This window comes from Hylobates moloch, unplaced genomic scaffold, assembly GCF_009828535.3.
Source record: "Hylobates moloch isolate HMO894 unplaced genomic scaffold, HMol_V3 SCAFFOLD_32, whole genome shotgun sequence".
NCBI classification, from domain to species: Eukaryota; Metazoa; Chordata; class Mammalia; order Primates; family Hylobatidae; genus Hylobates; species Hylobates moloch.
The window spans coordinates 3,012,852-3,037,501 of record NW_026652307.1 but is presented as its reverse complement, the minus strand read 5'-3'; the positions used below and the strand labels follow the sequence as shown (position 1 = coordinate 3,037,501).

The window sequence follows — 24,650 nt, the reverse complement described above, 5'->3', positions numbered from 1 at the left end:
GGTTTTGAACTCCTGACCTCAATCAATCTGCCCATCTCGGCCTCCCAAAGTGCTGGGATTACAAGCGTGATCCCAGCCTATTTTCTTGATATTTTTTGTACCAGGGCTGTTGGAGCAGAGGAAACATGTTATCACCCAGCAAGGAAATAATTCCCTTTTCTTTTCTTCCATCTTTTTGATAATGTTGAGGGGAAATTCCCTGGTCAGAGCTAATGTGTCTTTAATGCCAACCTCCCTGTTCTCCCAGAGAGAGCAACTCAGAGCCTCGGTTTGGCAACAGATCTAGAGAGGATTTCTGTTGTTTTGTTTTCATTGAATTTAATTTTTCAGTTACCTTTAATTTATGACAAGTGGCTCTGGTCCCCATATCCAGGAAAAGACTACGTTTTCTTTAAAAATAATCACATTACACTGTCAATGTATGCCAATTACACCTCAATGAAGCTGTAAAAATAAATGAATATATTTTAGTAAATAAAAGCAAGTTGGTTTACAGAAAATGATAAGTAAATACTAGTATAGGTACTTAAAAATAGGGAGGGCTGAGCCACATCCCTGAGGGTCTCAGACAAGGCCTGGAGAGGGGAGATATGCCAGGAGGACGCAGTAGGTCACACTGGACCTCTCGATGGTTCCCAGGCTCTGAGCTCTTTCCCACTCTTCTCCCAGGAAGCAACAAGGTCAGTCTGGAGAGCATGGCAGGGCACTTTCAAGGAAGAAAGTTCTAGAAGAAATTTCTTAAAAGAACTGCTCCAGAATGTTACTATCTTGGGGCAGAAGCAGCCTACAACCAGCGTCCCCCCTTCCTGTACCCCAGTTCTGTCTGGGTGACCCTGGCGAGTGGATGCCTAGATCCCCCCCTGGACTGTGCCGTGGGCGTGGGGGCTGTGTGCAGCCTGGCTGAGCCTGCAAATGCGTTTGAAGTGGCCTTGAAGGACTCATGTCCCCTTCCTCCACCCAAAGCGCTAGCAGATGTTTGGCAGTCGGGAGTTTCTGCCTGACCTCAGGAGGTACAGGAAGGACATGGAGAGGCCAGTCCTTGACCCCAGAATGGAACTGGCCTGGAGGGGATGTTGGGGGAAGAAGGAATATGCCAAGTATGAAGGGGGCCACAGCATCCCTTTTCCCCGATCCGTGCCCCAGGAGTGGGGACTCAGCTGGCTGCTGTAGGGTTTGTGCACCACAGATGAGAAGAAAATGCAAAGTCCATTGGCTGCAAAGCAGCGACTGAGCCTCTGAAATGTCGAGTGAGCCTGTCAGGTTAGACAGAATTAGATGGGCGCACCCAGGCTCTCCCTGGCCTGCCACTTCCTGCCCCAGGGTCTTTCACCAGCTGCCCGCTCTGCCTGGCTCTTTCCTGGCTCTCTAGATGGCTGATTCCTCTCCTTTTAGCTCTTAGCTGATGTCACCACCTCCAAGAAGCCTCCCCTGATCACTCTTAAGAACCCTCCAGGTCACTTGCTATCACATCTTTGGTTTTATTTCCTTCATTGAAGAGCTTAGTGCAATCTCAAGTTTATATTATTCATTTGTGTGTTCGCATGTTGAGTGCACGTCCCACTGCTGACCCCGGGAACTTAGCTCGTAATAGGTTTGTATAATAGGTGCTCAAGGTGTTGAATGGATTTTGCCCATGGACGTGATGCCCAACACAGTCCCTGCCTCCCATTGCACTCTGGGAGGGGAGGCAAGCATCGCCAGCAGCTTGGCAGGTAGAAGGCCTCTTGGATAACTATGTGAATTATGCCCATTTCAAAGATTGGACGCCGAGTCTCAGAGGTAGAAGTCTCCCAGTCCAGGGGCCCATGGTCAGGATGACCTGAAGTCTTACCCCGTGGAGATCCAAGGTCCACTGAGGCGTGGGGGCAGGATCGCAGTGCTGGGCGCTCTATCTGCCAAGGGCCGCTGGCAGTGGGGTTCCCAGCGCAGGCGGCTGCCCCCGGCCTCCCCAGCCGCCGGTGCGGTGTGGGCTGCAAAACAGACAGACCTGGGTAAGACCCCAGCATGCCCCAGGAACACCCACCCCACCTGCCCTCCCAGCCCCACTGTGGCCACAGAGAGCCAGGCAGGGCCGCCCCGCAACCTCCATCGCAGCCCCATCCCCAGGGTGCCCCAGTTCTGGAGACAGTGATGGGTTCCCCATAGTGAGGATCCTAGAATCAGCCTCCCCGACGCATCTCTTCCTGGGTTCCCAGATGTGATCACCCTGGAATCCAAGCCTCCTAAATGGAGACCGTCCCAGATTCTGGGGCCGGGAGGCCTCTGAGAATTCTACGCGTGGAGCAGACGCTTAGAAGCCCAGACCTTCCATGGGCTCGTCAGCCGTGGCCGGGTCCTGCCCGCTGGTGGCTGAAGGACCCACGCTTCTGGACAAAGGGCACTCTGGACTCAGGACCCAAGGTGCTGGGGACAGTGGGGCCCTACCCCTTCCCCAGAGCAGACCACTCCCCTCCACCAAGGAGCCCTAGGGGCTGCTTGGCCTCTCCCAGCACAGAGCAGGCCCCTCGAGGCCACTCGCTTCAGGTCTCACCTGGTGCTAGGCGCCTGCTATCTACTTGGTGCTCAGTGAGCATGTGGCAAGTGAAAGAGTGCATGGCCGCTGCAGAGGCCCGGGCCGAGGTATGAGGCCAAACAATGCAGGCCCTGCCCTTCTTCAGGGCTTCATCCCTAAGCCCAGACACCAGGGGAGGAATTGGGCTCAGGGCGGAAGGTGACTGGAAGATGGACACGGGAAGCAGGCGCTGCAGCACAAGCTCCAGGTCCTCTGGAGTGACCCCTAGATGAGCTTGGCTGGGCCTGGAGACAAGTGAAGCCCGGGCGTGGGGCTGTTCACGATCTCTTCTCGGGCTGCTCAGAGGCGAGAGTGCCAAGACCTTCAGCTGCTAAAGAGCAGCAGCTCTCCCAGAAACTGTCATCTCCACTCAGGGCTGATGGGCTTGAGATGGCCCAGATGACGGGATGCTGTGGGAAGCTCGGCAGTGAGCTGCGTCCAAATACTCCAGCCATGGGCTGTGCTCGGGGGCGCTGGCCTGGCCCTGGAGGCCCAGCTCCTGCAGCAAAGCTTCCAAGCATATCTCTTCCCATCCAGCCTGGGGCTGGAGTGGGTCAGGAGGGGCTGAGTCTTAGGGCTCCAGTCCAGGGGATGTGGGGGCCTGGCAGTAACTTCAGGAGGCCTTGGGAGGGGTTGGGGGCTGAGTTGAGAAGTGAGCAGATGGCGTGTTCTGTCCCTTTCCTGGCCTTGCAGGCAGGCCTTCCCAGCAAGGGTTCAGGAGAGCTGAGGGTCCCCCACTGCCTCCTCGGAGCTGCCTGACCCCAAACTCTCTGTGCCCCAGGGGTATTTTAGGAAAATGAGGCGGAGTGGATTTCTCAGTTCCCTTGAGGTTGGGGGTTGCATCTGGAGACTTTTGGGGTCCCCAGTGATCAGCTGAGAAGGCAGGAGTGATGCTGATGATGACGAGGGGGATGATGGCACCTGTTAACTGGGTGTGGACCCCTTGCTCTTTTATACATTATTCTCAACTGATCTTTGCAATAACCCTGGAGTTGGTGTTAGCGTTATCTTCCTCTCATGGGCAGAGAAACAGGCTCAGCTCAGAGATGGGCTCAGCTTCCACAGGGCACGTGCCACCCGGATGTGGCAGAGCCAGGATGTGAGCCCAGGTCGTTGGACTTCGGGGTGTGACGGCCTCACCGGTGCTTGTCTGACATCCCCAGAGAACACAAAAGGGGCTGGCTTGGAGACAGGGTAAAACTCAGGGCAGTCAACAAACATTGGCCAACTGAATAAACGAAGGCGTGAGTACAAATGCTGGTGTAGCCCTAGGTCCCTGTTGTAATCTTAGTTCATCCTGCAACTGATTTATTGGCTTTAATTAGCCAAATAGGAGAAATGAAAACAAATAGCCACCCAGCCAGGGCCAAGGTGTCCCCACACCAACTCATCAGCACTCGGGGCCACTCTGCCAAGTGAATGAAATGCCAGTGGGATCTTGAAAGAGAGAGGCTGTGGTTGTTTTGTCTTAACTTGGCATGTCTACTTTGCGGGAATTTGTGGCAGGACATTGTAGTGGGTAGGTAGGCACCAAAGTTGGGCCAGATCCCCATACAACTCGCCAGGAGTCCTGAGCTGACAGGTGCACGTCAGCGTCAACACCTCGTGCATGTGGGGCTTCTGCAGTCTGCTTCTTCAGAAGACACTGGGTTTCCTGGATTCAATTCTGCAGGTTAATTTGAACATCTTCAGTGTCAATGAAACCTGTCCAAAAGTGTTGATTTGGGGGAATGGATGAAAACAGAGCGAGGAAAAGGATCAAAAGGGGTCAGCAATATTTGCCTGGTAGGAAAATCAGGCTTACGTTTCAGAGTAAAATAGTGAAGGGGCTCTGCAAATTATCTTGTCATTGTTTCCACAAAACTCGGGCTCTTGAGGAAATGTTTTTCTGTTCAAAAGAAAACAAGGCTTTTTTTTTTTTTTTCCCTACACCCTCCCTGAAGTCACTGAGACTAGATGGCCCTTTTGTCATGAATCCTCAGATCCTGTGTTTCTGCCGAGTGCATTTTAGTTTATCTTGTTTTTCTGTGAGGAATCGGGATTTAATTATGTTGGGAGACTCTGAGATACAGCAAAGTGTTGCTGCCTTCGGAACATGTACACACAAATGCGAAGAGCTCCTCAAGATGCACCTCTTGAGGAGCATCGTGTCGCCTCTTGGTCATGCGTGAAGTCTCAACTTCAAGGTTGCAAAAACAAAATTAACCAATTATAAACGATTCCATGACATTTTCTCCAACACAGCTCTTGGGGTAGATGTTGGATTTTCTTTGCTTCCCCCACCCCCTTCTCTTCCTTCAAAAAAGTCTTAACTAAAGAAATAACAGCTGAAAGCAGATGGTGCGGTGGGTTGGGTTACACAACTTTTTGCGGGGAAGTGGTAGACGGAGTTAAATGCATGGACCAAACTGACTTTTATCAACCATGGATTTTTAATTAACAGTGGTGTCCACTTACTGTCATTCATTATTTACTGTTTACCCACTAATTAAAAATTATGCTGCTTTTGCATTCATAAGAGCAGGGACATTTGAAATTAGATAGCATCGTTCAAATTACCTGCAGAATTAAATCTGGAGTTCCCAATTGCTCAGACCAGGCTACCGGAGCTTAAACTATGACCTGGTTGAGGCTGATGTGTTATCCTGAATCAGAGCACCAGACGCAGGCCTCATGAACAAATACCATATGGACCTGTCTGGGACCTTCCAGGGAAAGTACACTCGCTGAGCACACCCATAAGTGTGGGCACTTGGTTAAGAATGTCTTGAGATCATCAAATGGTGCCCAGCGTCTCCTGAGCACACATTCTGGGAGGCCCAAGATCAGGTGCTTCATCTGCATTATGACCTTGAGCCCTCCCAGGGGCAGCATGTCAGTATCTTGGCAGAGCCCAAAGGATTGACAGGTGTAATTGACACAACCACCCGTGACATGGGTTCTGTCAATGCACCCATTTTGCTGATGAGGAAACTGCGGTTCAGAGCGGTGGAGGAACTTGGCCATTGTCACTCCTCCACAGACAGATGCTTCTTAGCCAAATAAAACACAACAATACACCTAGTAAAATACACCTAACATAAAAGGTACCATTTTGGCCAGGCACGGTGGCTCACACCTGTAATCCCAGCACTTTGGGAGGCTGAGGTGGGCAGATCACCTGAGGTCAGGAGTTTGTGACCAGCCTAGCCAACATGGTGAAACCCTGTTTCTACTAAAAGTACAAAAATTAGCCGGGCATGGTGGCGCGCACCTGTAATCCCAGCTATTCGGGAGGCTGAGGCAGAAGAATTGCTTGAACCCAGGAGGCAGAGGTTGTAGTGGGCCGAGATCATGTCATTGCACTCCAGACTGGGTGACAAGAGTGAGACTCAGTCTCAAAAAAAAAAAAAAAAACAAAAAACAGGCACCGTTTTAACCATTTTAAAGTGAACAATTTGGTGGCATTAGTACATTCACAATACCATGCAACCACCACCATGATCTCATTCCAGAATGTTGTCATCACCTCAAAAGGGGACCCTGTGCCCATCAGCAGTCACTCCTGCTCCCCTCTCCTCTTAGATCTCAGCAACAATGACTCCACTTTCTGTCTCTGCGGATTTGCCTATTCTGGATATTTCATAAAGATGGAATCCCACACTCTGTGCCCTTCTCTTACCTCCCTTCCCCAGCAATTCTCCTAGATGGGTGTGGTTATTCCATTTTGCAGATGAACAGTGGAGGCTTAGAGAGGCTTCACTCCTGGGGCCACAATTTATGTTTTCTTCAAAGATCACGAAAAACGCAGTGTGGATCAAAGAGAGAAGAGGGTGGAGAAAAGATGTGAGCTTTGTAGCCAGAGCAGATGGGGAAATATCAGCTTTTCGGGTACCTTTCTTCTGGGGGTAAAAAGCAAAAGAAAAGTACTTTTTTCTCTTGTAGTCTGCTTGTTCTGAGGTTCTCGAAGCAAGGCACGAACGAACGCAGGGTGGGGTGTGAGGTGATTTTAGGCGCGACGCGAGCACTTCGTACTCCAACAGTCACGCGTCAATTTTAGAGGGTGTTAAAAGTGGCGGTAGTTATCATAACAACCTTGTACTTGCATGACCCATTTTTCTGAGGACTGAGTTTTAAAAAGGGGATTGATCTGAACTTGATATTAAAATATTAGGTATTATAATTATTTTCTTTAAATATTTTAATAAAATCATATTTAATAAGGAGATGTACAAGGGACTCGTGGGTGTGGTAAATGGCCTGAAGGTGGTGCACGGAAGACGGAGGGAGGAGCAGCTCAAGGTGAACTCGTCACCTCACCTGAGGCACTCAAAAGGAGAGCCTCTGGGCGTCTCAGGGCTGCCACGACAAAGACCACACACTGAGTGGCTGAAGCAACAGGAGTCGATCCTTTCCCAGTCTAGAGTCTGCAAGTCTGAAGTTTGAAATCAAGGTGTGTGTAGGGCCTCTCCCAGCACCTGATGGCTCAAAGGTGTCCCTTGGCTTGTGGCTGCATCACGCCGGTCTCTACCCCCATCTTCCCATGGCCTTCATCCCTATTTGTGTGTTTCCTCTGTCTGCACCTGTGTCCAAATCTCCCTCTCCTTTCTTTTATAAAGGCACCAATCCCTGGATTAGAGCCCACCGTAATCCTAATCCAGTATGACTTCATCCTAAATTGATTACATCTGCAAAGACCCTATATCCAAATAAGGTCCTATTCCCAGGTACTGGGGGTTAGGACTCAAACATATCTTTTTTGGGGGTTACATTCAACCCACAGCAGGTAACAAGGGCCATCCAAAATTGAGGTCCCTCAGGTGACCCAACTATCATTCATTCATTTCTTCTCCCCAACACAAACATTTATATTTATTTATTTATTTATTTTGAGACGGAGTCTTGCTCTGTCACCCAGGCTGGAGTGCAGTGGTGCAATCTCGGCTCACTACAACCTCCACCTCCTAGGTTCAAGCAATTCTCCTGCCTCAGCCTCCTGAGTAGCTGGGACTACAGGTGCATGCCACCATGCCCAGCTAATTTTTGTATTTTTAGTAGAGACGGGGTTTCACCATGTTAGCCAGGATGATCTTGATCTCCTGACCTCGTGATCCACCCACCTTGGCTTCCCAAAGTTCCGGGATTACAGGCGTGAGCCACTGTGCCCGGCCCCAAATACTTATTAAATGCCTGTTGTATACCTGGAACTGAAATGGACTCTGGGTCTATATGGCTGCACATGATGGTCAGAATTCCTGTTCTCCTGGAGAGACTGGCATTAATCAAATAGGCTCACATGAGAGTGTAACTTCAAACTATCCCAAGTGTCTTGATGGAAATTTATACAATGGCCAACAACTTCAATGATTTCAACTTCAATGATTTCAAGTGCACTTGGTTCAACATCCAAGCTTTCTTGTGTGGCCTCTGAAGCCCTTTGAAACTGGGTGCCTTTTTACCACCAGATCATCCACCCCATCCCACCGTGCTTTTCCACTGTGAGTCCCTAGTGCTGAAAAGGCAAACCTTTGGCTGCCTTGAGGCTGTTGCCTGTGCTGTTCCATCCTCCGCTCTGTGCTGGGCTCTCCATCTTCACGGAGATCTCAGCATAAATGGCATTTCCTGGCAGCACATCCTTTCCAGGCACCCCTCTTCTGTTCACTCCATTCTCTTCTCTCCTGTGCAGCACTCATCACATCTGGCATTTATTATCTGCTTTCTGACTTCGGTTTACTTTTTTGACTTTTCATTCTGAAATAATTTCAGACTTACAAAAATGTTGCAAAAGTGGTAGAAAGGGTTCTAGTGTATGCTTTGTCCAGTTTCTCTACAGGTTAACATCTTACGCAGACATTGTGCAATGATCAGAACCAGGACATTAACATTGATGCAGTGTTCTTAATGAGTCTACAGACCTAATTCAAGTTTCACCCATTGTCCCATTAATGTCCCCTTTCTGGTCCAGCATCCAATCCAGGATCCCACATTGTATTGAGCTGTCATGTCTCCTTCAGTCTGAGACATTTCTTTTCTTTTTGTCTTCTATGACTTTGACACTTTTGAAGAGTAGTGGCTCTTATTTTGTAGTGTCCTTAGTTTGGGATGGTCTGATGTTTCTTCATGAGTAAATTCCACTCGTGTGTTTCTGGTAAGAATGTTGTGGAAGTGATGGTGTATCCTTCCCAGTGCATCATCTCAGGAGGCACACCATGGCAATCATCCCATTCCTGGTGATCTTGACTGTGATCACTTGCTTAAGGAGGCATCTACCACGTTTCTCCACTATTAAGTTACTACTTTTCTCTCTATGATTAATAATTACCTTATGGGGATATACTCAGAGATAATGGAAATATCTTGTACTTCATTATACATTTCCCCACTAATTTTAGCATCTATTGATAACTGTCAATGATTCTTGCCTACAATTATTATTGGTGGTGGTTTCCAAATGGTCATTCTCTAGTTCCATCACTCTTTCTGAGTCTGTTTTTGTTTTTAGAGATGGGGTCTCACTATGTTGCCCAGGCTGGTCTTGAACTCCTGAGCTCAAGAGATCTGCCTGTCTCAGCCTCCCAAAGTGCTGGAATTTCAGGCATGAGCCACTATGCCCGGCTCTTTCTGAGTTTATTAACTGTAATTATGCTGCAAGGATGTACTGTCCCTTCTATCCCATTTATCTTTTTATTCAATTATTATATTACTATAAACTCCTGAATATTTATTTTACTTTATTGGTTATAACACATTACTATCATTATTTATTTTGTTGTTCAAATTGTCCCTGATTTGGCCATTGGGAGCTCCTCTTATTAATCTCCGGTGTCCTTTCTGTATGTCTTTGTCATTTTGGGGGGAGTACTTCCTCATTTCCTGGTGCCAGAAGATCTTCCAGGCTCATTTTGTATTTTTTTCACTCCCATCCCTGAAACTGGCCATTTCTCCAAGGAGCTCTGATTCCTTTTATTGGAAAATGGTGTTTAGAAACCAAGATCTGGGTGCTAGGTGTGCTCACTGCTAGTGGGCTGTCACTTTAGGCTTCTTAACTTTTTCTTTTCTCTCTCCTTCCTTCCTTCCATCCTCCCTCCTTCCCTCCCTCTTTTCCTTCCCTTCCCTTCCCTTCCCTTCCCTTCCCTTCCCTTCCCTTCCCTCGTTTCTCCCTTCCTCTCACTGTGACTCCACTACTCTGCCAGCCTCATGAGGGCTGGGTCCTCATCTCTCTTGCTCACTGCTGATTCTCCAGCACCTGGCACAGTGCCTGATGGATGCCCAATACATATTTGTTGTGTTAAGTCATGGAAAGTGCTTAGGACAATGCCTTCATATACTAAGTGCTCAATAAATGCTATTTATAATGACTACTTTTCGTTGAATGAATGAATGGCTTGTGGTCCATAGCAGCACGTGTGTGAGTTCTTTGTTGACCCTTCTCCCACCCAGAGTCAGGCTTGAAGCAGGAGGGGAGAAAGAGAAGGTTTACAGCTGTTGGGATTGCCAAGAATCTGGCTGAGGGCAAAAGGGTGATCAGTCAGGGAGTTCCTGGGGGCCTAGGCTAATCCAAGCGGGTAGAGAGGAAAGAGAAGTAGGTGAAGGGAGATTGGTGTGTAAGCATCAGATCCTGTCACAGGCTTAGATGGGCTGGGTCTGGCCTAAGAAGCGAATGCCAGGTGCTTTGCTTTAAAGCCTCTTTTCACCCTTGGAACCTGCCCTAATGAAACCAGGATCCTGACATGGTCCTGCACCCCCCAGGAAGGCTCCACTAGCTCCACAGGCACATAATGCAAGCCATAAATGTTAGCCCTGCACGTGATTTTACTGGTGCGTGTTTTCTAGTAGCCACGTTAAAAAAGTTAAAAAGAGACAGGTAAAATCAATTTTAATGATATATTTTATCTGGCTCCAAGTACTATATTTCAACATGTAACAAATACAACGATTAATGAGATATTTTATGTGCTTTTTCCCCCCCATACCAAGTCTTCAGAACTTGGTGTATATTTTATACTTATAGCACAACTCAATTTAGACAGGCCACATTTCAGGTGCCCTGTGACTACATGTGGCTGGCAGCTGCCAGATTAGACAGCAGAGCTCTAGCTCAAGGATGGAGCATGCATGTCACATTTTGCTGTATCAGAGGTTTTCAAGTTGGCTTCTGAAGACCCCTGGGGTTATTTTTGAAACAGATAGGGCAATTCAGTGGGTAGGATGTAGTCTTTGACCCAGCTTTAGCCCAAACAGTCTCTATCTGTTGCTCTGTTTTATATACTGAGGTTTGGATTAAGATTTGCTTTTTTTTTTCTTCTTAAAATGTCTGAAACCCTCTAGTTTATTTCAAAACCATCAGCTTGAGGTAATTCACCTAGAATGTTTGGACTTGGAGGAAGCTTACACATATTTTAAATAAAAATTTCAGCAATGGCTCCCCACCCAAAAAATAACCTCTCTTGATTAGAGGAGGCTGCCTTTTACAAGTGGAGATATGCTGGCTGTGACGGTGGCCCCGGCTGCATGGCCAGTAAGCCTCAGAGACCTGCTGTGGAAACGGAGCCATCACAGCACTGCTACAGCCAAAGATGTACTTTCCAATGAAGTCACTGCACAAAAGGCATGCAGGGTTTGCATGCCTCCCCCAGAAGGCTGCAGATTGGATGCTATGACTGGATGCTGCATCAGCAAACATAGAAATATGAAGACACACTTTGCATTCTAAGGAGCCCACCCCCAACCTCTGGTGTGAATGGCTGGTCCTCAGATACCTCACATGTCTCTCATTTGGCTATAATGGAATCTCCTCATCCACCTAATCCAAGAATCTTTGTGTTCAGGGCTGGGAGGCAGGTTGGGGAGTGGGTTGGACTTTGCTATCTTGGGAAACACAGAAATGATATGCTCTAAAAAAAGCACCCTAGGGCCGGGCGCGGTGGCTCACGCTTGTAATCCCAGCACTTTGGGAGGCCGAGGCGGGCGGATCACGAGGTCAGGAGATCGAGACCACGGTGAAACCCCGTCTCTACTAAAAATACAAAAAAATTAGCCGGGCGTGGTGGCGGGCGCCGGTAGTCTCAGCTACTCGGAGAGGCTGAGGCAGGAGAATGGCGTGAACCCGGGAGGCGGAGCTTGCAGTGAGCCGAGATTGTGCCACTGCACTCCAGCCTGGGCGACAGAGTGAGACTCCGTCTCAAAAAAAAAAAAAAAGCACCCTCCACTCCCCGCAGCCTTCAGCATCCCAGCCCTTTGGAATGTGCCCTCCTCTGCTCAGTGCACTGAGAGTTGAAGGCTGCCGGAGAAAGTCAAAAGGAACTGGGTACCTGGTAGAGCAGTCCGAGGATGTGGGAAGTAGAAGGGCGTTTGGATTAAGAAGCCGAGGGTTGACAGGCGATCAGTGGGACAGGGTTTGGTTAGCTACTGGCCCCCCAGTTCTCCATGAAAAGTCTCAGGTCAGGCTGGACCACGGGATGGAGGACAAAGGTGGGCCTTGCTTGGTACCACCTGGAGAAGGTGACTGCTTCATGTTTGTGTGACATGTGCTTAGGCCACAATGGAAAACACTGTGTATGAGGAAGCAGCTGGCCACTGAGGATAACTCCCTGAGGCCTCTGCTTAGCCTCTCCTGCTGAGGAAAAGGAAGTGCACAGTTCACAGAATGGGAAAGGAATCGGGGCCTGGGGAGACGAGTTCTGGCACACCAAGCCTGGCTCATAAGCTAGGTTTTTCTGTTTGTTTGTTTAGGAATGTTCCAGAATGAAAACTGTGCACATGAAAACTCTCCTTTGGCCTCATGATAATGCTAATTATTCTCACTCTGGCCGGAGCTCCCACCCAGTTGGAAACTGGAACATCCCAGCCACAGGCCAGCTGCTTCCAAAGAGCCAAGGAAGCAGGGTGACGGATGGAAGCGTTTCCCTTTTCACCCAGATGTTCCGGTGTCTTGGAGACAAGGCCTCGTTAACTTGACTTTAGCACCTGCGTTCCCAGCTTGCACGTTGGTCTGTAGACATTATTTATACCAAACTTGGCCAATGCTGTCCACTAATGCCAACATCCCACCTGGTGCTTGGAGGAGCCGGTGAGGGGATGATGATAGCTTGTGGCATCACTGTGTAGAAGGGGTTCTGAACGTGCCCAGATCTCACCGAATGTCCTGTTGCCTGCCCTAAGGGGTGTAGTTAGGAATCAGTGTTTGCCAAACAGAATGTGTATCTGGGAGTCTCCCGTTGGACTGAACTTTTATTAGCTCTCTTGGCAGAAGGCTGAAGCTTTCATTGTTCTATAGAACAGGACTTTGGCAAGATAATCACAAGGTTTTGACACATTCAATAAGAACGAAGGTGTTCGTATACATCACGGCGAAGACCCCTCAGAACCCAGAAAGGGTGCCTGAGAGGGACTCCTGGGATGCCAGCTTGAGCAGCTGAACTCTTCATGGCCTTGGCAACTGGTTCTCCACCAGATCTTCCCCAGAGGGGCCACGAATCTTGTCGGGCCGCAGAAATATTTAGGTTTTGAGGAGAGAGGGATGGAGGATGGTGGTTTCCATTGAGTATCCTTGGATCTGAGACCTGCCCAAAGATGTCGGGGGTGACTGGGAGGAACCCCAGCGTGGGCGGAAGCACACCACTCACCGAGCTGTTCTTGGGAGCTTCCACAAGGGGGCCCTCTTGAGCTTTGGTTGGGGCGATTGGGAGCCAGTGGCGAACCCTCACCCCGCCGGCTCCAGCTTCGGCCTCCAGCCAAGGGTCACCCAGCCTCCCTCGTTCCACCCAGTCCTTGCGGAAGAAGGAGCCCACCAAGGCCAGCTCTGGTGCCCAGACTTTCTTCCACGTGGGAGATCTTCCTTTGCACTTGCCCAGAGAACGTATTTAGAGACTGAAGGCAAGGGTGAAGGGTCACCAAGCCTTGCCTCTTTCAGAGAAGCTTGCAACACAGCAAAAGCTCCAGTTGGAACCACATAAAAGGGTATGTGGGAAGCTTCATAAACAATGAAACAAGACATTCTCGGTTCCTTGGGCCTCTCCCCAAAGACACATATACGGGGGCCTTTGGGTCAGCTGCGACAGGAAGCACTGAGATTTTAAATGCAAGAAAATTATTGTAATTTAACAAATCAATTTTTCTTACATTGTGTTGAGATTAAGTTCGTGGTCTCTTTCATACATTCAAAATAAGATATTTCCCTAGAGTGCAATTTTGTGGGAAAACCTACATCATGTTTCGAAAAACCCATTTTGCTAGGAGTTACCAGATTTTAAGATAGATGGTAATATTTAATTATTGCACTATTTTACCGTGTAGAAAATTAGTGTGCTTTCGGAGTTTCAGGAGAAAGACCGGCTATAAGTCCGAACCCTATTTTTAAATTACCATACAAATAGAATCCCAAAGATGCAAATATTGGCTTAAGTGTTGCAGACAAGGTACAGGAAAACGTGTTGGCTTCCTAAATGTTAAATAAACAGGCTTGTAATTCTCACCTTCCCTCACGACCCTGGCCCAGCTGTGCTCTTACCCTCGGAAGAGCGTACCTAGCTCAGGAAGGGGACAAAGCGGTGCTAATTGGATGACCACAGCGGGTGGGTCATCAGAGTATCATGGTTACCACCACAATAACAAGACGCACGTTTTTGGTAAAGCTCTGGAGTCTTCAAAGCCACATTCATGGATCTGCTCGACCCTTATCACAAACCTTCCAGATAGGGGTGATGACTGCCCCCATCTTACAGACCCCAAAACGGAGGCTCAGAAGGGAAAGCCTGTCAGTATCTTGCTTCTGTCACACAACCCGCAGGTGGAGAGGCCCAAATTCAAAACCGGGTCCGGTAACTGTAAACCTCTAGCCTCCTTCCATCTGCACTTACAGCTCCTGGTCTTGGCTCGACATTTATTGAGCACCTACTGTGTGCTTGGCCATGGGGTTGCAGAGCAGAGAGGCATCTGCAAGGGCTCAGGGTCTGACATTCGAAGCCAATTAATTCTGCCCAGTACTGGTCCAGTTTACCAAAGGGAGCTTGAAGAGAAGAGGCCAGAGGGGCCCCACTGCCTATGTGTGCCTTGAGGTCTTGCAAGACAAGAAGCTGCTTGACAGATGGAAAGAGCTGTAATGGGCACTCCAGGCAGGAGCTGTAAAGGTAGCAGGGAGGTGTGAACCAGCAGAGAGAGATGGAGGAGGATGTAATTAGTCCGTGTGTGATGGTGGCGCCGTGGGGAGGGTTGTCATGGGGAGAGCTAGAGAAGCACAGAGCGGCAGGTGCGGAGGGAGGCCTTGCCGCTGCTTCTTGGGGCTGGAATGTTCTCCAGGAGGTGGTCAGGGGGCTTGCAGGGGGTGAGATCAGGTGTATGCTTTGGAAAGCAGTGTTTTCTACGCTGGCTGTGCCTCCTAGGTAGAAGTGCCCACCATTCCAGGGGTCCATGGTGGACATTTTACACTGGATTAATTTCATGTCTATTTTGACTCAATTCAATAACTGACACGTCAATCCTGGGTTGCTGTTAGGATGAGGCTAAGGCACAGAGGGATAGATTATTTTTAAAAATAAGTTAAGTGAGAATGAGCTAGCTGATGTGGAGAGAAATGTTGACTCAATTACAGAACAGTAATAATCAGATGTGGCCAAATGGCCAGAATGGCACCTGGTGACAGGTGGTTGGAGGCCCAGTCTCTAAGGCCCCCGCTGGCTTGAGTTAAGGATGATGTCGTGCACATTTGAGGGCTGGGGAAGGAGGGACTTGAGAGGGCCTGTGGGTGCCAATTCAATTCCTGAGTGAGGAGGTGAGGCTGGGGCCAAAGATGGGGAGGCCACCTTAAGTAAGGTGAAGTGGGGTGCAGCTCCTCAGCCTGGGACATGGGAAGGATGGGGTGCAGGTATCTGAGATAGAGAACTGGGGAGGAGTGTCACGTTTAGGGGGTACATTTTGAGCATCTAGGGAGGGCACCCAGCTGGGCCCAGTCACCTGTCCACACAGCACCCAGGGACGATAATGGGCTGGAGAAGCTGGCTCCTGGAGAGGCAGAGTCCCTAGGGAAGTGGCTCTAGGGAGAAGGCTGAGCAGAGGCCAAGGGAGGGGGCACAGTCAGAATGAGGAGCAAGTTGTTTGATAAGGAGGGTTGCAGATAAAATGCAGGATGCCCAGTTAAATCTGATTTCCATACACACAACAAAAAACATGTTAGCATCTGTTTGTCCCTAATATTGCATGGATGAGTGTAGCAATTTGGCTATGGACAGAGAAGAGAGTCAAAACCAGGGAGATGTGTGAGATAGATTGTGCTTAATGGTTTAATTATTATTTTTATGTAAGTACTTTTATGCCATACACAGGGCAAAAAAAATAAATAAATCAGAAAATGCAGAAAAGCACAAAGATGATTTAAAAGCACGTCCACAGTCACCTAACCCAGAGTGAACTGCCATTAACCTGCTGGTATACGTTACCCTCCATCTTCTAGAGTCTGGGGATGCCAAAAGGCACAGCACAGGGACTCTGGTCCCCTCTGAACTTCCGTCTCTACAACAATGCCTGGCCCACGGTAGGCGGGCAATACATTTTTGTTAAATGAATAAGTAAATCTTTCTAGGCTTTTTTTTTCTTATACATACATACCTGCATTTATCCAATTATCATTTGTGTAAAATGGGGTCATCCTATACCTATTGTTTGAAATCTATTGTTTTAACTTAATAATAGGTTTAGCGATCTTTGTGGAAGGTTGTTTTTTTTTTTTTTTAAGACTGTGGGGACTAACACACATTCACACATTCACAATCTGCAGTGGAGGAATCAGAGATGATGCAGGGGCAGAAGCAGGAGATGTAATAACTCAGGGAGGCCAGTGCCCTAATCAAGAAGAGTCCGATAAAAACAGGCAAAACTCTTCAAACAAAAGCAATACGTGGCTTGCAGTGGAATTTTCAAAACGTATAAAAAAAGGTGTAAAATGAAAACTGCAAGTCTCTTCCTACCCTGAAGCCTTGGTTGCTTCCTTCAAACAGAATCACTCTAACAGTTCTTTGTGCATCCTCCCAGAAAATGGTTTCATGCCGATCTCTGCTATTAAAGTTTTTTTTTTTATAAATGCAATGTTTCTATCTACATCGTTTTGCATTTTGCTTTTTACACTTAAATTGTCAGAGATAGTTTTCCATCTCAGACTTATCTCTTATGGAAAAGACAAAATAATATTCTATTATTTAGATGAATCTTGATGTAGCTAATCAAGCCTCTGTTAATGGTCATTTAGGTTGTGGTACACACACACACACAATTATCAAAACAACAATACATTGGACATCCTTTTAAATATGTCTTGATATAAATATTGTGGGTCTCCGCTGGAGAAATTCTTAACAGAAAAATTGAATGTGCATTAACATGTCAATAGATTTGGCCAAATTGTCCTCCAAAAATACTGTTTCAATTTATCTTCCATCAGTGATGTACAAGAGTGCCTGTGTCCTTAGATCTTGGGCCACACTGGATATTAGCAAATATAGAAAGCAAAGTTTTCATTTTTACAAGTCTAACATATGAATATTGGAAGGGAAATGACAAGTTAATGAAGGTTTGTGGTTAATCACACATTTTTGTGCCAACAAATAAACAAGGAGTGCAAGTTAATCAGCATATACTCCATTAACTTGGATTCATACCCTTCTGTTTATTTTCACTGCCATCACTCTGGCTCAAGTCACCATCATTTTTCAGATGAAAGGCTGACAGGGGCCTCTCGCTGTTTCCCTGGCACTCACTCTAGCCCCTGTAATTCATTCTCCACGGAGCAGCAAGCATGATCTTTAAAAAATGCAAATCAGCATTCTGCTTCTGCAGTATAGCTTATCTGAATATTCTGAGGGCCTTCCCCACTGTGCCTAACTAGATTTGGTATAAATTATACTTTTTCATTAAGTAGGGAAGCCTCTGAGTTCTCTGGCTCCCAAAGTGAACTTAAGGGGGGCCTGTAGAGCCCCTTCTGAGAACAGATGTCAATGTCTTCTTTGACTGTGGTATGAGGTTGGGCAGACAAGGGGCTAGAGTGGTTCCAAGCTGCTGATTCCCCTGGCTCCTGGGAGAAGCAAATATAAATAATCCCTAGAAGAAAGCGTTATTATTTTCAATTTTAAGATTTTTCACAGATTAAGACCAAATAAATATGAGTTCTCAAAGGTCCCCCAATACACCAGCAAACAATCCACTATGGAGTAAGAGTTGACAGAAGCAAAAAATGAACATCTCATGAATATCAGATATTGGAATTATCTATCACAGAATATAGAATAATATTACATGAAATGTTTAATAAAATAAAACATGGAATTTAAAAATTGAGCAAACAGCATGAGCCTGTAAAAATGACCAAGTAGATCTGGAAAATGAACAAATAAAACTTTGAGAAACAAAAATAACATTGTTGAAATAAGAACTTAGTAGCTGGTTCAGGGAGCAGATTAGACACTGTTGAAAAGGAGATTAGTGAATTGGAAAATAAATGTAAAGAGATTACCCCAAATTTAGGAAAAAAAGAGAGGGGATGCAAACTAAGACAAAGAGGTTAAGAGACATAGGAGCTATCATGAGAAAGTCTAACTAATGTCTTCCATGAAGACAAAAAAAAAGAAAGGGTAGAGGAGATGCAATCAGTGAAGAAGAATGTCTAACAGTTTTCCAGAAGTGATAAAAGACACCAAACTACTGGAAGCACAGTGAGTACCAAGTGGGATTAAGAAAAATCCAAAGAGATAAACACTTGACCCTGCAAAGCACCAAACAGAAGTAGCCACCAACCTAGATTTGTGTACCCATCAAAATACTCTTTCAACAACAAGGGCAAAACAAAGACATTTTCAAATAAACAATACTGAAAGTGTTTATCACTCTATGCTCTATTAAATGACCTTCTAAACAAAGGAATTTATTAAGAAGGAAAATTTACTGGAGGGAAGGTTTTTTTTTTTTTTTTTTTTGAGAGGAAGTCTTGCTCTGTCACCCAGGCTGGAGTGCAGTGGCACAATCTTGGCTCACTGCAACCTCCGCCTCCCAGGTTCAAGCAATTCTTCTGCCTCAGCCTCCCGAGTAGCTGGGATTACAGGCACACACCACCATGCCTGGCTAATTTTTGTATTTTCAGTAGAGACGAGGTTTCACCACGTTGGCCAGGCTGGGAAGGTCTTAGTTTTAAGAAGAAATAACAAGCAAAGAATTGGAAAATGTAATTCTTTAAATAAAGAAATAAAATGATACCCTCTAATTTTGTGGGGTTAAGAAAAGAGGAAAAGGACAGAACAGAAATACTAGAAAACAGAAGTATGTAATTTGGAAGATAAATGATTAGGTTGGTGTTCTAATTTCTTGCATTAATCAGGAAAAGAGTTAAGATATTATAATTTCAAGAATTAGCTGCTAAAATAATAGCATTGTGTAACTTCCAAACCAGAAGAAAGATAAAGTAATAGGAGTAAGTATAAATGAACTAATTCCTTAAATATTAAAAAAAAAGCAAGAAAGGAGGAAAAGAGCATAAAAAGTATAGTTTGTGGGAAATAAAAGATGGTTAAAAACAAATATGAAAAAATGTAAATAGATTTAATTACCAATTAACAGAGATTATCTAATTGGATTTCAAAACCCCTAGCTATGTGTTATTTATAACAGACATACTTGAATTATAGGGACACAGAAAGTATGAAAGTAAAATAATTCATAAAACTTGCAAAATACTAAGTAAAAGGAAACTGGGTGGCTACATCAAAATCAGGTAGAGTAAGATATGCAATAAAAAGCAGTATTAGGGATAAAGGTGGTCACTCCACAAAAGGTCCAACCTGCCAAGAAAAGATAGCCATATCAGAACATACAAAGCAAACATTGCTATAGCTAGAGGGAAATGTTGACAAATCCATCATTATAATGGCATAGTTTTGCACAACTCTTCTGATTATTTATAGACCAAGTAGACAAAAGATCAGTAATGACACAAAAGCTTAAAAAACACAATGAACAAGTTTAATTCCTTTCATATATATGTGCGTGCCTGTGTGTGCATCTGTGTGTGTGTGTATGCATGTGTGTTGTGTAAGCATAGTGTATACAGTGGTCCCCCCATGTGCGGTTTTGCTTTCCATGTTTCAATTACCTGCAGTCAGCCACGATCTGGAAATATTAAATGGAAAATTCCAGAAATAAACAACTCATACGTTTTAAATTGAGTGCTGTTCTGAGTAGCAGATGAAATCTTGCACCATCCTGCTGCACCCCACCCAGGATGTGAGCCCTCCTTTTGTCTAGTGTATCCACATATACACTACCCGCCCTATACAATGCAATAATATGAAAAAACACAGTATACATAGGATTTGGTATTATCCACAGTCTGAGACACCCACTGGGGGTCTTGGAATGCCTCCCCTGAGGATAAGGGGGGACTATTGTACACACACACTCACACACACATACATATATATTACTGTGTCCAATAATTAGAGTGTGAACATTCTTTTCAAACACATATGCAACATTTACAAAAACTGACCCCATACTAGGCCATACAATGTCTCAACAAATTCAAAGAATTGGTATTATACAGGCTACAGCTCTGATTGCAATGCAAATAAATGAAAAGCCAGTAATAAAAGTATTTCAAACATTTCTATGTGTTTGGAAATTAAGAAACACTTCCCAAACACTCAGGCATCAATAGAGAAATCAAAATCAAAATCAAAAGAACACAGATCTTAGAACTAAGCAAAAAGTGAAAATAGTACACATCAAAACTCATGGAATGCAGACAAATCAATACTTTGAGGTAAACCTATAGGCTTATGAGCATATTGTTAAAAGAAGAAAGCCTAAGAATTAAAGATAACCATCCAATTTAAGAAGTTAGAAAAAGAAAAATCGAGTAAGCCCAAATAAAGGAGAAGAAAAAAGCAGACGCTAATAAAATAGAAAACAAAGCTAGAAGAGAGAATGAACAAGGTCCAAGTTGCTTCTGTGAAACCCCTGAGAGATTAGCTCAACCTCTGCTAAGACTGATCAAATAAAAGAAAGAAAGGAAAGGAAAGAAGAATGGGTGAGCAGGGGGAAAAGAGGAGAGGAGAGATTAATACTATTGAGAATGAAAAAGGGACAAAACTACAGATCCAGCAGGTTTTTATAAAAAAAGAAGTTTATGATCCAATGTGTATGTTTATAACCTGAATAGTTCTGTAACTGTTGAAGAAATTGGGGAGTAATTTAAAAATCTGCCCCCCTCCCCAAACATAAACCAAACCAACACCAAACAACAAATAAACCAAAACAAACAAACAAACAAAACCAGGAAGGCCAGGTGCAGTGGCTCACGCCTGTAATCCCAGCACTCTGGTAAGGCTGAGGCGGGCGGATTGCTTGAATCCAGTTCGAGACTCCAGCCTGGGCAACATGGAGAAAACCCATCTCTACAAAAAAAAAAAAAAAAAAAAAAAATTAGGGTCAGGCGTGATGGCTCACACCTGTAATCCCAGCACTTTGGGAGGCTGAGCCAGGCAGATCACGAGGTGAGGAGTTTGATATCAGCCTGGCCAGCATGGTGAAACCCTGTCTCTACTAAAAATACAAAAAATTTAGCCGGGTGTGGTGGCGGGCACCTGTAATCCCAGCTACTTTGGAGGCTGAGGCAGGACAATCGCTTGAACCCGGGAGGCAGAGACTGCAGTGAGCCAAGATCCCGCCACTGCACTCCAGCCTGGGCAACAAGAGCGAAACTTAGTGTGGAAAAAAAAAAGAAAAGAACAAAATCACTCCAATTTTACATAAACTTGTCCAGAAAGTAGAAAAAGGGTGCAATCTCCAACTCACTCTGTGAGCTCTTAGTATGAACGGCAGATCTAGGTTTTGTAGAGCCTGAAGTTTATTCAATTTTGAGGGCCCTCTTAAGAAAAAGAATGGAAATTCATACAAAAATTCAAAATTGGCATAAAAGTAAATATTTAGAATGGGGAAAATAACAATAAATTACAAATTTTATAAAGCTGACACGTACCACAAACACAAAATTCAGAGAACTCGTATATTACTTTTATTACTCAATAACTTGAGTCTTCTATGATAATGTTTTCCTACATGTTTTAGATTGTGTTGGCTTTGCCTCTTCATATGACAGATTTCATATTTTCATTTTCTATGGCAAGAGTAGAAGGGCCACTTATTCTTTCTTCTTCCTTTGTTGATTAAAAATATTTTTTGCTATCAATCATTCAGAAAGCTTCTTTTTCAGCTTAACAACTCATTATTACAATGTCATAAGTTTTTAGGATTATCAAATTTGGAAAACTTCTCTGAAGTTTCTTTCATGTATAAGCTATGAGATTTGCGACAACTCTCCCTAGACCAGCTTCTGGTTCTGCACATTTCACGGCTGTCTCTCCACTGCCCCATGGTTCTAGTGATTGGTGCTGAGGACACATTCATGGTGCACCTTCACGCCATGACAGTGGGCAGATAGGACAGTGAGAAGCAAGGGTATTCGGGGAAGCCTGTCCCACACTGACCTCGCTAGCGAGAACTTAATGACACATGGAAGTGGCAGCATAACACACAAACTTACGGCACTAACTAAAAGAATTCCCAACTCAACCTCTCCATAAGCTGATCCCCCAAGTGCCAGCGGTCACTTCAACATTCACAGCAAAAGGCAGAGTGTGAAGAACCAGTGAAAGAACCAGCCAAAGACAATGTGGGAAGAGACTGTCTCTTCACTGATAAATGTTGAAATATGCTATGTTTTCAAAAACTTAAGTCCATGTGAACACATTGCTAGGGTTCTCGCACTCTATACCCTTCCGGGTTTTGGAAAGCACTCTTGCAAGACCGAGACCTGAATCCTTTTGAGGGCAGTGTGAAAAGGAAAAATTAAGGACAGTATGAGAGAGGAAAGTTATAGGCCAATCGCATTTATGGACATGGTTGCGAAAGTCGTAAATAAAATATAAGTAAATGGAATGTAAAGATAACACATTATGTCCATGTTGGGTCTATCCTAATAATGCAACTCATTAACATTAGAAAAATCTGTAAATATCTTTGCCACATTCACAGATTAAAAGATCTTTCCAAAGATGCGGAAAATGCATTTGATAAAATTCCAAACCCATTCATAATTTAAAAATGAGAAATCGTTTGATATGTATCTATGCTGATTAAGGGCATTGTGTACCAAAAAAGCCTATTCTAAATGATATTTCTTAGTGATGAAATTCTGAACTTCTGAGATCAGGAATAAATAAGACAAAGATGCCTCCGTCACAATGAATGACAATGACTTTCAACGTTTTACTGACAGTCCTTGCAGCAAAACAAGAAAAAGAAATAAAAGGTATACGTATTTTAAAAGAAAGAAAATGATCACTATTTGTAGATAATATGATTGTCTATGTAAAAACTCAAAATCTACAGACAAATTATTAGAAATAATGAGAGCGTTTAGAAAGATGGCTGGATAAAAGAAATCGATATGTAAGAATCAATTACATTTTGTAACAACACATAGTTGTGGGGAGGGAATATATCATTTACAACAGTAGTAAAAAATATAAGATACCTAGGAATAAATTTTATAAAAATATGCACGATGTGTTTGGAGAAAATTATTAAAATTTCTCGAAAGACATTAAAGATATAAATAAATGAAGTGAGATATATTCAAGGATAGACAATATTAAGAGATGTCTACCTTCTACAAACTGGTTCACAGGTATAAGAGATTCCAGTCAAAATCCCAACAGGTTATCTTATTTTTTTGAGATCTTGAGAAGATGGTTATAAAATGTATATGAAAGAGCAAAGGTGTCAGGAATTGAAAAACAGTAAGATATAGGGACATGTTGTATCAGAGCTCTTATGAGATTTATTGAAACTCGAGTAATTGTAGCATTGTATATTCTGTGAAAAGATAAACAAATTGACCAAAACAACAGAACAGAGAGCTCAGATGGTGACTCCTGAGATTTACAGAGGCTTGCTAGATGACAGGATTGCTGCTAAGTGGAGAAGAAAGGGCTGGTCAAGAAATAGAGCCAGGACAATTGGTTATCCCCGTGGAAAGGAAAAGAAGTCGGTTCATACCCGCAAATCAACTTCCAGTGGTGGGGGGGAATACTTAAATGTACAAAAAGGTAAAATGCTAAAGCTTTTAGAAGAAAATGTAGAAGAATATCTTATGACTGCGAGCTAGCAAAGGATTTCTTAAAATGCACAACTGCAAAAAGCACAGAAAGACAAGCTGGTAAATATGATCCTATTAAAATGAGGAACTTCTGTTATTCAAAAGATATCATAAAGAGAATGAAAAGACATCTACAACACACACGACCAACAGAGGATTAAGATACAGGATGTGTAAAGAAGTCCTCCAAATCTTAAGGAGAAGATAAATCATACCAGAGAAAAATAGATGTTAAGACACAAGCTGGTATTTCACAAAAGAGGAAATGAGAATGGTAAATGAAGATATATAGAGACGTCAAATGCATTAATAGTCAGGGCCGTGCAAATTAAGACCCAATGAGGTTATATTCTCTACACATTGGATTAGCAAAATTTATGAACTGCAGAAATAGCAAGAATAGGTGAGGACCAATGGGAACTCTGCCCATGGGAGCATAAATTGGGATGAGTACTTAGTAAAATTACTTTTGTAAGTTAACTTTATAGGCATTTACAGCATGAGATCAGTGGTTTACAAACATTTTCTGTGAATCACAATCAAAAATACATCTTACATCACCATCTGATATCTACGCCTGTGCACACACATGCACTGACACATACATACACAGTGCAAACGTGCACAAACACATACACATGCACTCACACACAATGCAAGCATACACACACATACACATGCACTTACACACAATGCAAGCATGCATACATGCACAAACATGCACTCACACACAATGCAAGCATGCACACACATACACAGGCACTTACATAAAATGCAAGCATGCATACACACATACACGCACTCACACACAATGCAAGCATGCACACACATATATATGCACTCACACACAATGCAAGCATGCATACACGCACAAACATGCACTCACACACAATGCAAGCATGCACACACATATATATGCACTCA

General features: G+C 44.6%; 1 protein-coding gene across 1 annotated transcript in view; it reads right to left on the bottom strand.

The window, feature by feature from the left end:
* APCDD1L (APC down-regulated 1 like) overlaps window positions 1-24,650 on the bottom strand; it is a 59,021-nt gene that overhangs the window by 12,224 nt on the left and 22,147 nt on the right. Inside the window, exon 2 of the mRNA XM_032146294.1 lies at window positions 1,832-1,970. Coding sequence (XP_032002185.1) covers window positions 1,832-1,970 — 139 coding nt within the window. The remainder of the gene's footprint in view (window positions 1-1,831; window positions 1,971-24,650) is intronic.